The 13896-nt window shown below is 43.0% G+C and overlaps 1 protein-coding gene across 2 annotated transcripts in view; it reads right to left on the minus strand.

Annotated features, from left to right (window-relative positions):
- The window catches only part of NELFA (negative elongation factor complex member A), a 73815-nt gene that overhangs the window by 12899 nt on the left and 47020 nt on the right, over positions 1-13896 (minus strand). For both annotated transcript variants that reach the window (XM_084845026.1, XM_084845027.1), the window contains exons 6-10: positions 11652-11721; positions 11033-11121; positions 6510-6621; positions 1387-1613; positions 253-352 (exon numbers count right to left, since the gene is read on the minus strand). In XM_084845026.1, the coding sequence (XP_084701152.1) occupies positions 253-352; positions 1387-1613; positions 6510-6621; positions 11033-11121; positions 11652-11721 (598 nt within the window). The remainder of the gene's footprint in view (positions 1-252; positions 353-1386; positions 1614-6509; positions 6622-11032; positions 11122-11651; positions 11722-13896) is intronic.

A 13896-nucleotide genomic window follows, 5' to 3' on the forward strand; every position in this document is an offset into this window, starting at 1 on the left:
GCCTGTGTCTGTGTGTGCAGCTATGCAGAAAGAACACTGCTGAACATGGCCAGGGACAGCTGTGCATTCCGGTACAAGCCATGAAGATGACTCTGGGGATAATGAAGCAGCCCTTCTTGTCCCTGGTTTCTGTGTTACATCTACACCTTGTTTTCAGCTGAAGCTGTAAGTTATCCATGCTCCAGTCAGCCAAGATATATGGGTACCTGGCTTTGATTTTCTAAGCAAAGAAATTGCGTTCTTAATACATGCCTCTGGATCCTGCCATGAATCCAAGAATAAGAGCCTTCTCTGGCCTTGTAACTTTGTTTGCTGTCTTGAACATTTCTTGTGCTGCATACATTTGCTCCCTCTGCAAGAGATTCAAGATGATTATATTTCAGGGGATGATTATATAAGCAGGGGAATAAGACTTGGTATAATAACTTTAATATCCTACTGTCTTCTTTCTATATTGACAAATCCCATTTTTCTTGTTCTGCAATTGAAAAACAGCAGCAGCAGCCTTCAGAGTTTTCATTCTAGTTCCATTTTCATGTAGGCAAGAATAATATTTTTTATAGAGTTCATTTATCACACATGGTTTCTAGCTGAACTTTTTTTTTAAAAAAGCAGACAAGTAGCAACAACATCCTCCTTACACATTATGCCTATGTAGAAATTCCAGAATGTATTTTGTTATTTAAAATAAGCAATATAAAGCAGGACACATTAGTCCCTATTGCAGATCCTCTTTTATCCAATTTATTTAAAACATTTTTTGGCCGCCTTTCAGGGCAGAAGCCCTCCCAAGGCAGCTTACAATTCATGGAACATGGAATGAAACACGACTGAGAAGACAGCAGTCAAGACACTTTTACCAAAAAAAATTCTAGACAGAGTGGTATGCTTCATCCCACCTTACATTGTAATAATAGCCCAGTGCCCTCATTTCAACAAACTCATAAGCTGACGTGGGGTGGGGGAGTTTACAGTTAGCTTCCATGATAGAGGTACAGAGCGCTCCATCAATCAGATCTTTCTGGGAGTGATTCTGAGGGGCCGGACCAAGGTTGACAACAGCCATATGGCAAAGTGAATGACCTCTACAAGACTGGTAGGCTACATTTGTCTTGGTGGGTCAGAAGTTGTGCAGGCCTGGAATAGATCACTTTTCGACAGAGACTGGCTGCATTTATAACAGACTTAAATTATGAAAACAATCTCAATGAGCTAAAAGATTATCGGCATACATGCCTGGGAGTCTTAATTGCCTTTTTGTTCAGTACTACACAGTTCCTGCTACTAAAACTGTGACCACAAGTCCCTGGCCATTTCCGAAGCTGCAATGTGTTAATACCAGGCGAGCGAATCATCAGCACAGCCTGGGAAAACCCCTCTGCTTACTGTGAGAGAGAGGCTCTTCTTGGGTGGCGCTTGCTGAGGAGCAGCCTGCGGTGCCTGAGCCCCGGGAGAGGTGGCCGGGGGAGTTACAGGAGAGGTGGGTGTCACCGCAGCTACGTTCGCGTTGCTGTTGTACATGGGTGTCCTTTGCTTGAACTGAGCAGGGACAACAGTGGTGGCTGGCGCAGCAGGCTCTTCTTTAGCTTGCAAGGGTTCCCGAACAGATCCAGCTGTTTGGAGCAAAAGGGTGTCATCACAAACAGGCCACAATAACTTAGGGAATGGCTTTGCTACAACAGACAATGATTTCTCATAACCTTTGTGACTGCCCTGCCCTCTTTTTCCACCTTTCCCTTTTTCCTTCTCTACCATCCTTACTTGCCTGTTTGGTGCAGGCATCTAGGTGCTCAGGAAAGCATCAGCAAGTCAGAATCGTTGGGCCCATGAGAATCTTGCGTGAAATTAACGCCATGGAAGCTGGAATAACCATTTCGGTACAGAACAATATCACTCAGACAAAGACTTTCACCAGAAAGAGAAACACTGTGCTCGCTGCTTATCAGGAAGGGAAAACTTCACTACTACCACCAGTTTCCTGACAAACCTCAGTTGGTTATTCCTCCTATATTTAAAACCTTGCCTCACCCACAGCATAATTATAGTTCCAAACAGAAAGATATTCTAAAAGATGCGAAGACATGCATAGTGCTAGGAACGGTGTCAGAAGTCACTGTTCCAATCCAATTTAGTTTTTCACATTGATAAAACAGAACTGTCAACCCAAGATACACAGATGGAGTCAGGCAGGCAAGAAGTTGAATTAAGCCTAGAAATACGTACTTATTTGAAGAACTTAAGGATCATGCTCTATTTGCCAGATATAGAAGGGAATATCCCCATGACACTTCTGTTGAATTGGGAAAAAGTAAACTGGCATCACAAAGGCCAAGATAATATATATATTATTTTATATGGTCCACAGGAAAGGAAGCAGGGGCTGAGCTCCTGTCCTGCTAGTTACCCACCAGGATGGCTCATCACACCATCTGAGTCCTGTGCTTCTTTCCCTGATGTTTAGATTCTGGTTTGCCTCAGAACTTTATGCATCTGGGTAGAATCTGGTTTAAACATTTGCACAACATGCTAACCCACGATGGGTGACTACTGTAGGTTGTTTGGCCCACAGTGACTTGTGTCCCCTTCCCCCTGGTCCTCCACCCAGCATCCGAGGAGAACCCACCTTGTCTGCCGCCATGCCCCCATCCCCACTTTCACGGAGATCCCAATTGTGGTTGGAGCCTTTTTATTGTTTTGCGCAAAAACGAAGCTGGGAATTTTTCGCATTTTCCCAGCCCCGTTTTATGTGCATAAATAGCCCCTTTATTTAATTTTTATTTATTTATTTTAATTTGGTTATTTGCAGCTGCGTGCTTGTGCACTGCAGGTATCCAAAATTCAGGGGCTTGCCTTCGCTGCTCCCTTCTATGTCAAACATACAAGGTAACAGTCAAGGTTACACTCGAGCAAGGTTGTTTGGACAGCCTTGCACAGTTGACTGGATGCAGATCACCCACCCAGCATGGGTATCCTCAGGGTTCAATGCATTGTCCTGAACCTTAGGGGCACCCTGCTAGGAATCCCTACTTGCCCAAGTCCCCAGAAACTGATTTTAAGGGTGCTCAAGACTCCACACCCATTTTCTCTACAGATCGCTGTAACCACTACTATTTTGACAGCTGTCAAATTAGAAGCAATTACTCCCTCTGGGGGAGCAAAATGGGGTGGGGTGCACTTTTATATGAAAACAGGGTGTGGCAGTCTCATGGAGGGCTGCCGTAGAAGAAGGGGATCCCCAAGGGTCAGGGTGGCACTTTAAATCCCTGGGGTCGCTTGGCTAACTGGGTGATCTTGGGCACTTTGACAGGTGGGAAGCAAGGGATGGTGGGAAACAACCGGATCTGCTTGGAAAAGTTTTGCTTTGTCATAGAGAGTCTGTTTCAAGCAGATCCAGTCCTTCTCCCCCAGCCCCGCCCCACTAGCTGCAGCGAGCTTTGGAAGCTCCTTTCACAGCTGTCAAACTCCCACATGGCTAAAAGAAACAAGTGAAAAAAGGGTGGAATGTACGTCTATATGAAAACAGGGTCCTGCTGACTTGGGATGGGGTGGACTAGAACGGGGACACCCCCAAAGGCGGGAGCCAGATATTAAATCCATGGGGGCATTCAGCTAACTGGGTGATCTTGAGCTTTTTCCCCACCAGTTACAGCGATCTGTAGAGAAAGGGTGTGTGGCATCTCAGGCACCCTTAAAAACAGTTGCTGGGGTCTCAGTAAAGTGGGGATTCCTAGCAGGGCAGCTCCAAGGTGCAGGCAACGCACTGAACCTGGAAATACCCTTGCTAGGGGGTGGCTAGGGGGTGACTACACCCCATTTCCCCACTTGTCAGCTGTGCAAAGCTGTCAAAATAGATGTTGTCTTGTATGTCTGACATACAAGGGAGCAGCCAAGGCAAGGCCCTATATTTTGGATACCTGCGGTTGCGCTCTTGCAGAACTGTGAATAACCGAATAAAATAATAATAATAATAAAGCGGCCGCTTGCGCATGTAAAACAGGGCTGGGAAAATGCAATAAACCATTTCTCAGACCTGTTCTTGTGCAAAAAAATTAAAATTACAATTTTTAAAAAGGTTCCAACCGTGATCAGGATTGCAGTCAGAGCTGGGACGGGGGGGCCTTGGCGGGAGCCAGGGAGGCAGTAGCAGGCCCTTTGAAGTGTCACTTGGGTACTTTGGAGGGGTGACCACTGGCAAGGGGAAAGTGGTACTGGGAGCGGCTTGGCTGCAGTCAGGAAAAGTGATCGCTGTCAGCTCGGGAAGAGTGGCTGAGGTTATGCCACTCTTGGCAAGCAGTTCACTGCCTGATGCCCTTTACCTATGATGGGTTGGCATGTTCGGGTTCAGATGACATGCCAGCCCAATGTGGGTTAAACAATCCCTAGAACAGACCATGGGTTATCAAGGTGGGTTGTTTCCGAAGAACAACCCACCCTGATAAAACTGGCCTAGGTTCGCACAAGAGACTAACCCACTGTGGGTTGTTCAAGCAAACAACCTATTGCAGGTTAGCATGTCATGCAAAAGCAGTCAGTGACACCTCTAACTCATAGGCCATGCTGAAAACAAGCCATGGTGGGCTGGTTAATCACTTGCTAAGCCACGCTGCTGCCAACAGGTGATCCGGCACTCGCTGGCTGCCATGGTTTGTTTGGCCCTTTGTCCTCCTGCCCACTCCCAACATGTATCCCAGGGGCCTTTGCAGCACCACTCCTTGTTACTCCTGCTGCGATGAGATTCCCCCCTAACCCCACTTTCTTGCTTTGTAAAGCACCTATGTTGACCTATATATGCATATATATCTGGGGTACAACACAAAAAGTCTGTGGTATTCACCTCTGAAGTGGGGCAGGAGGGCTTACCTAATTTTCCTTTTTGACAAGGCGGCTGAGGGTTTTATTTATTTTCTTTCTTTAATACTTAAAAAAAGCCTCCTTGGGTGCTCCTCACAGCCAGGGGCAAGCGATGTTCCTCTTCTAGCACTGCTATGTGTAGATGCATGATTGACTTACCTCTAGGTAAATGTGCGCAGCCTCAATTCAGGACCATGGCAATTCGGGAGTGGGGGGGATTCAAAATTTCCCCCCTGCTGTTTCCATGCTGAACCTATCCCCCCACCCTCGGCAATGGAATGTAAAGTCAGTCATGCATACATGCATAGTTATACTAGGAAGAGGAATGTGGCTATATAACTATAGTTCCTAAATCATGTTCAGGTTATATAGGAAAACTAGCCACTTTCTTCAAGGTTGCTCAGTGAAGTTTAAAAGAAACTTGGCTCACAAGGGGAAAAAGCTGGCCACTGCCAAATGAAGCGCTGAGCTAGAGGAATGGATGGGACTGCGAGGAGCGATCGGGGTTTTCATCGCTCTTGCCAAGCATCTCTGCAGCCCTTTCAAACATGCTACGCACAAGCCACTGTGCCAGGTTCACATGTCACGACAAGCTACTCTGAAAACAAGCCACCCTGAATAACTCAACAGCAAGCCATGGGTTCTCAGGATGGCTTGTGCATGGTTAACAGCCCATACTTAAGCCATCGTGCTAGGTGTGGACAACATGACAAGTCACTCTGAAACAAATGAGGCTGACAAACCACCACGGGTCGTCATGTCATATGAATCAGGTCCTTATCTTGGAGATTCTCTCAGGAGTCCAAACAATTGCTTACGGTGGGTAAGTACAAAATGCAGGAAATATCATGAGCTACACACCTCTCTTTCATGCACTCCTCTTCAGACAAAAACTGACTAGGCTTATTTTACAACTGGCCTAACTGATTTATTTTTAAAGAACCCTTCATGATCTCCATTTTTCACTCTCTGTGTGTCCTGGGGTACAAGCTGATAAGAGTTCTATCAATTAACATAAAATAACTGGATGTAATAATTAACCTTAAATGGAAAAATGCAACTTCCTCTTCCCATGACAGACTGGCTAAGCAAGGTCTCTACACTGTAGCACACAGATTGTGTCCAGAAAGGATTTGAGGTCACACACACACAAAGCAGTACATTATTTATTTGTAAAAACGAACATCATGAAGTTCCATTCCACTACCATTTCATACGTTTGCACTGTATTCTAGAAAATGCTCCTACTTTATCTGCTGATAGCACTATCCTATGCATGTCTACTCAAGAAGTAAGTCCCAATGAGTTCAATGGGACTTACTCCCAGGTAAGTGTACAGGACTGCACTGCAGAAATGGATGTTCTGCATGACTTCACTGAATTTAGGCATTTGTGGACTTCTGTCTATTATGGAATAATTTTAAAGTTTGCTATGGGGGACAGGTTCTAATTTGATTTATTATACAAACATAGCCTTTTTAAAACATTAAAATAACCCTTTTCAGATCCAAGTCCCTTCAGAAGTGCTTACTACTTCACATAATGCAATTTCAATAAAAATTAGCAGCGATGTTGGGTCGAGTTTTTTTCACAACACTTAATATATCAAGGGATGACTGCATGCAGAGACGCATGAAACAAAGACACATCTCCCTTACCTGGCTGTGTGTCAGAACTTGGAACATAGGAGGAGGATGGCACGACACTGGGTGCTGCAGGCAAATAACTTGTGGATGCTAAGGCAGGGTCATTATTCAAAGAGGCAAGTTTCTGTAAAAACAGCACAAAGATCCTTAAAACTACTTCAAGAACAATTCTACAAAATCCATAGTAGGGTAATATCTTTGAGTTCTGTGACTCAAAGATCACAAAACACGTGGAAGCTTTTGAGATCTCTTCATCAGGCGTTACAAACAGGAAAAAAAAGGAGGGGGAGAGCAAGAAAAGAAGCTGAATTAATGTTGAAGTCATGAAGTCTGCATGATCAGAATCTTAAGTTAGAATGTGGGAGGAGATTGCAAACATTCAAACTGAGCTCTACCAGGTGACGTGATGCCCCAAGGACTGCTAGGATGAAGAAGCAAACAAACAGTGGGGGATCCCCATTTCTGAAAATATAAAATCTAGCTGTTATTCAGAACCAACTTCTCCATCAGGTGAAACATACAGGTTCCTTGGTAGGTCGAAAATGAAAATAGAAACTAGACTAGCTTTGTTAATACTAAAAGCTGTTTAGTTTCTCTGTCTTTCCCACCCCCCCCCCCCTTTCAAGATCTGGAGACCTTTGAGTTGGCCTAATAAAGGTATTACCCTAAAATGGATTTTGGGATTTTTCTTATAGCCAACATGGCTACCTTTCTTTTAAGAATTTTTTTTTTTTACTTTAGGGTGCCATGATTTCTTATGGTTCAGACCACAGCCCTACATGAACCTGACTTGGAAAGCAGCCCAACCTCTCCTTGGATTGTCCTCCATGTCAGCTTTGGTCCTCTTCGCAGGCCCTGCTTCAAGTGCCAACTTTACGCAAGGGAAGAACAGCTTTCTAGACCCTGCTTCCAACCACATCAAGTGCCCCCAGCCTTTGGAATGAACTTTGCCCTGAGCTTTCTAATTCCCACTTCTCTACTGGCCTCCCAGAAGGGGTGCAAAGCACATCTCTTCTGTTTAACTTCTACTCAGCTAGCTTGTTTTCTTTGCTCAATGATGCTTTTTATTTTAATTATTTTATGTTACTGCAGGCTTGCTGGGGGGTTCAACTCTTATTTGTTTTACTTTTTTATACACTGCCTTGTATGTGTGGAAAGTGGCTAACAAGGGATTTTAATAAATTAATTAAAATTTCAATAGGATGCAATTTTAGGCACTTCCAATGAACCAAGGAGGAAGGGGCTATAACAAAGTAGGGCAGCCCAACAGCCCTGTAGCCAAAACTCAGCCCTTACAGATCTGATCTAGGTCCAGGACTGAATCTTGGGCCATGATCACCCTCACCCTCCTATGCACTTTCCTCCTCTAGCAGGGGAGGGGGCTCAGTTTTACCCTGCTTTGGTATTATGTAGGACAACTGCCAACCTAGGTTAACATTAAATCTGGTAAATTCACCAAGAATTCCAACTATAGCTGGATTTTTAAGTTCAGTTTTAATACAGCCTGCTTCAATTTAATCTGTTTTGATGACAGTCACATGGAACACCAAATACCAAGTGCGAATGGGGGTAAGGGACAAGCAATATCTAAGCCCCGATTTTGGTTGTAGGTCTGAATCAGGTCCTTTCCCCCCATTTTAAAAATAATGGGCAGTACCAATGCTGCTGCTCCAGGGAAACCCATTGCGCCAGCATACACTATTGCTGCTGCGCTAGAGGTCGCTTACACTAGCACTATTGTCAAGTGAAGTGGCAGCATTGGATACTGCCCAACGTTGTTTAAAACAAGTACTATTATAATAATTCAATGATGACTACTATATTAATGTTTCTTAATATATTCTTGGCAATTCCATATCCAGAAATACTATGATGAGGGGAGGACATCATAATTCAATGTGAAATGGCAAAGACCCTCAAGTCTGACAAATTTTAAAACTATTTAAAATATTTATTGAAAACTGAATTATATTTTTTAAGTATCAAAAAGGTGACCCTTGACTAATTTGATTCAAAACCAGAGAGGTTATGCCAACATTGTCTGACTAAATTTTTGCATTTCAGAGTCACAGAATCACAATTTCAATTGTGGTGAGCATAATGTTTCATCTTGCTATGTGATGGGTAAACAAGAGGCCTCAGAATACTACAAAAGTGAAAATGTGTCATTCTAAATTCCTTTGCAAAAGTAGCATCAAATGGCAGGGTCAGAGATGAACGTGATATCAGAGGGCTTGAATCTCAAATTTTACTAGTGATTTCTTAATTTTAAAACATTATTTAAAAAGTAATTTGTAGGGTGCAGTCCTACAAAAACTGCAAAGAATACAAATTTAAGATATAAAATGTATTATAAGGATTTCTGAAGCCAACATGTATTTTTATTAAGTTCTGCTCTGTTTGAAGATTTTAAATATTAATTTATAATGAAAAGAAACACAGAAATATTTTCATATATAGAAAGAGATATACAAATCTGTAACACGGCATTCCATCAGTTTTCCAGAGTCAGCCCATTTGCTTGCAACCATGCTGTGAACCCTTTATCGATTTAACTTGTATACCTATATTTTGCTCTTCTCAAGAGATGCTGAAAGGCATAAGCATGAGCTTGTATGTGAAGCAGATGTAAACTCAACTGGGAAAAGTATGTGTGCATAAGTACACGTATAGGAGAAGATAGATATTAACTACATTGCTAAAATAAGAGATGGCATAGCTGCATTTTCATACCATCACTTCCACCAATATCAGTGAAGGCAGATGTGTGTGGTTGCTGTGCACTGAGGGAAAAAGCTCCACATGTTTCCAGAGGTACACCTGTTTGCATCTTTGCACTGTGAGCAGGGTTCATCTTTGGAACAGATTTTCTTTTTCTGTAGTAAGAAGTTTTGGGACTCAGGCAAGCTTAAGCATTATAGCTCAGGCCTAGAATTTCCATGAGCAAGACACTCCTGATGGAGGAAAGCAGGGGAGGCAATTGTCACAGAGGCCTCGTTCCCTCTCCAGCTCCCTAAAAAGTTGTTCTGGAGAGTTGGGGGGCCTTCTGGAACAGTGTGGGAGGTGGTGCCAAGGGCTGCAGGGGGAAGAGGGAATCAATAAAATGCCTCCCCTTTTCACTTCTACTGGCAGGAGCCTCTGCTGGATCTCAGACCCTTCTGCAAATGGAACGAGCCCGCACATCTGAAGAAGGGACATTCCGGATCCAACCCTACATCCTCTTCAGTCCTTTAGTCCCTGTCCTCACACACACACACACTTACTTTTACCTAGATTTAAAGCTACAGTGTGGTTATTCATTGGTGAGTTTTGTGTATACTCAGAAGCATACATTCCTTTCACAGGCAAGGTACAGCAAGATGGCTTGTAATGAATTATAAAAAATCAGGCTGAGAGACTGGGCTCTTGCTCTTCTCCTCCTGCCCTCAGTCCCATGGCCCAAACTATTCCTAAGGCAAATTCCCCACTACGGGCAGAAAAGTCAATACCAAAATAGGATGGAACTAGTTCAATCTTTCTGCCTGTTACTCTCACTTGTCGCTGGGGGACGGGAAGTAAACAAAAAAAAAAGGAAAAGGAGAGAGAAGGTTATGGAACAGGGCAAATGAGTTCAGTCAATGAGGGGTTAACCAACTCAGGATAGGAGCTGCACAGCCATCTTGGTTTCCTCCATCCTGTGAGGAGTAACTGGGAAGTATGCTGCATACACATTTCCCCTTCTCTCTCTGAAAGAAAATGAGCTAGAGAATTGCATTTAAAAAAAACAAACAACAAATGCTGGTGCAACTCTAGGGGAGCCAGCCCCCACCTTTAGCTCTGGGCCCAAATCCTATGCACACAGAATGGCCAACATTTTGTGAAATACTTTGGTTCAGAAGTTCATACACAGTTCACTACATTAATAAAAGCTGTGGTCAGCAATTTGTGGCTCTCCAGATGTTTTATTTTACAACTCCCATCAGCCCTAGCCACCATAACCAATGGCGAGGATTGTTGGAAGTTGTAGGCCAAATAATCTAGAGCAGGGGTCCCCAACCCCCAGGCCGCAGACTGGTACCGGGCTGTGGCCTGTTAGCAACCAAACTGCCGGGGGGGGGGGTGCGAAACCCCCTCATCTTGGGTCCGCGGGGGTGGAGAGGCGATCTGCCCCCCCCCCCCCGGAATCCTCACCAGTTCCAGCTGGCTCCGCTCCGCGGCAAGTCCGCAGAGCTGCCGGCCGGCTCTGGCCGCTGGTGGACTTCCAGCCTCTTCTTCAAGTAATAGGCTATATAAATCTTTACGTAGCCAATTACTGCAAAGAATAGGGATGCATATGGCGTCTGCATAGCAGACGCCATTTGCGTCCCAGTGGCCAGAAGTCCGCCAGTGGGTTCGTGGAAAAATTGGACAGGTCCCTGGTGCCAAAAAGGTTGGGGACCGCTGATCTAGAGAACTTCAAGTTGCCCACCCCTGATTTATAGGTATGACTTCAGTATAAACTTAAGAGAACATTACTGTGCTGGGACATATAATATTACTGTAAATTAAACTCCTACCTGAGTAGACACAAGCCCAGCAGCATAATCTGGAGTAGCATTTTCTACGACTGTTTCCTCCTTTGCTTGCTTTTCCACCACTTCTGTATCTATTCAATTAAAAATACAGAATGAAATCACAATGCCTATCTTACAGTGATATTTCATTTTATTAATGCTCAAATATGTACATTTATATATGTACATATGTACATATATAAATAGTTCGATATGTTCTGTTAAGCAAACTTAAGTACAAACCCCTTCTCGTATATTTATTTTCATTAATGAAAACAGATTTAAGTCATGCAGAAAGATGCATCATCAGTAATCTTTGACATATTTCATTCATCATGCAACGTTTTTTCAGATTATATTATTTGCACAACTACTGCAATCTCCCTCCTCTTTGCTAATCTGCGACCATGTGCCATATCAGAAATCGTTCATTCTCTCAAGCTTATTGTGCACAAACATAAAAAAAAAAATTATTCCACCTTCTCAAAAATCTACGCACCTCATAGCTTCACACTGGCTTTATGGGAAAATGGCGTATCAAAAGAAAAGTATCTGACTTTTTAAAAAGTTTAATTTGATAATTAAGTATAAAGGCCTAATGTTCATAACACTGTATAATTACCTAGGGTCTTCCTCCTTCTTTTTGCTTCCCGGCCAGCACCAACCATATCCAGCTCTGAGATGTCTAGTAACTACAGACAGACAGACAGACAGACAGACAGATAGGAAAAACTTCATTTCACATTTATTACAGAGTTCATCAGATTAATGTCTGATGGATCGCACCACCTGTCTTATACAGTTCCACATACGCATAGAATTTATCATCTCAGGGCAACTTCACTTTTTACAAATTTAGCATGTATGAACCTATCTAGTAGGTGCACCTATTTTGAACCCCATAATAGCCAAGAATATGATATGACCTTGTTAAATCCATCTATGCAACAGGGAATAAAAACTGACAGCAAAGAAAGAAATGTGTAGCATTCTCACTTGTTACAGAGTATAGCCACAGTGTACCTGCTAATTTCTTTTAACACCCATATTTTCATTTTCTAAGTGGTCAGGTCTGTCATTCACATCATTATGAAAAACATTTTATGAAACAAAAATACTGGTAGAATCTGCAATGGTTAGAAGACTGGCAAGTCTATATCCTTCATGGATACACCACCCATACGGCCTCCAGTGAAATCCCTCTCTTGAGTGACTGGAAAGTGCAACCCTGTGCCTCACTATTTGGACAGGTGGCATTTAGTGATAGCAGATGCACACGTCTACCAAATGCTCTTCCTCCAAACAGGAGGCACAGTAATGGCCACCCATCAGCAGTAATTTGCCCCGGCACTTTTATACTTCTTAAAAAGGAAGGCTGCTGAACTATAAGACACATGGCAGCAAGCGTGGGGCAAAGTCAAGATGAATAGAAAAATACAAAATGGACAGAAAGGGAGAAATGAGAGAAGAAGTAGAATATAGGCTTAGTTCAAGAGAACTATCCTGCTGGGACAGCCAACAAAAAACTGAGTGGGAAGGCATGGGATCCACCCCTTTGGGCATGTGAATTGGACCTGGGGGTGTGCCCTGCTGTCAAAAATGCCTAGGTTGCAGCTCTGGAATGTTCTAACCACGCACTGTGCAAGCTATCCTGTATGTGTGCCTGCGCAGAAACTACAAACAACTAATGAATGTTTGAAAATACTCAGAGACAATCAATGACCAAGTTAACGCATGAAAGACTTGTGAAGCTTCTTTCCGTTCATGGAAACCTTCCATTTTCTGAAGTCCATTAAGCTCAAAATGAATGTTCCGAATCAGAAGCTACAAATTTTTCAGACACTGATTAGAGGAACATGTTGTGCCAGTATTTTCAAAGGTATCTTATATTATTAATTTATTTATTATTTATTATTAAATTTATTAATCGCCCATCTGGATGGTCACCCAGCCACTCTGGGCAATGTACAACATACAGTAAAAACAGTTTAAAACAATAAAATTCTACAATAAAAACATTTTCTAAAATACCCTAGCTCACCCCAAATGCCTGCCTGAACAACAACGTTTTTAATGCACGACGGAAGCTCATTAAAGAGGGGGCATGACGGAGTTTCCTAGGGAGGGAGTTCAACAGAGTGGGGGTCACCACAGAAAAGGCCCTCTCCCTCATCCCCACCAGTCTAGCTGTCCTGGCTGATGGGACAGAGAGAAGGCCATCCAAGGCTGATCTTGTTGAGCGGCCTGTCTGGTGCTGCTGGAGGCGCTCCTTAAGATAGGCTGGGCCGGAACCATATAGGGTTTTAAAGGTTGAGTGAGATATAAATATAAATAAATATGGGTTCAGGGTAACCATTGCAGCTTCCACCAATATTTTCATTTTATAAAATATATTATTTTCCCAATGATGTAAATGAGAAAGCTGACTTAAGAAAATGAAAATGTGGATGTTAAATAAACAGTATGACACTTGTCTGCTCCTGAGCATTCTTATGTACAGGCAAAGCTTCCCAAGTCCAATTAACTGCACATAGGACTGCAGCCTCACTGTACAAAGTAATTATATACTGGTATCTAAATTTATTGCCATTTATAGGGATGCTTATTTTAGGAGCCTTTTCTCTAAAAATGAGAATTTGTTTCTGCATGATAATTTTGAAGTCTTCATATTGGCATTCAGACATAATACCAAAAGATGGTTTGGCACAATGTGAACAAGTAGCCCAGTGCTCTCGAAGGTCTCCTGTGCTCCTTCCTCCTCCTGTCCCCTCCGCTTTATCTCCAAATACTGGGTACAACTGCAACTATTGTTTGAATAATACTAAAAGATTTGTAGTTCTAAATGCTATAAATATGCCAAATTTCAC

This window comes from Heloderma suspectum, chromosome 3, assembly GCF_057233095.1.
Source record: "Heloderma suspectum isolate Gila_16-S chromosome 3, 16-S_ref, whole genome shotgun sequence".
In the NCBI taxonomy this organism is placed as follows: Eukaryota; Metazoa; Chordata; class Lepidosauria; order Squamata; family Helodermatidae; genus Heloderma; species Heloderma suspectum.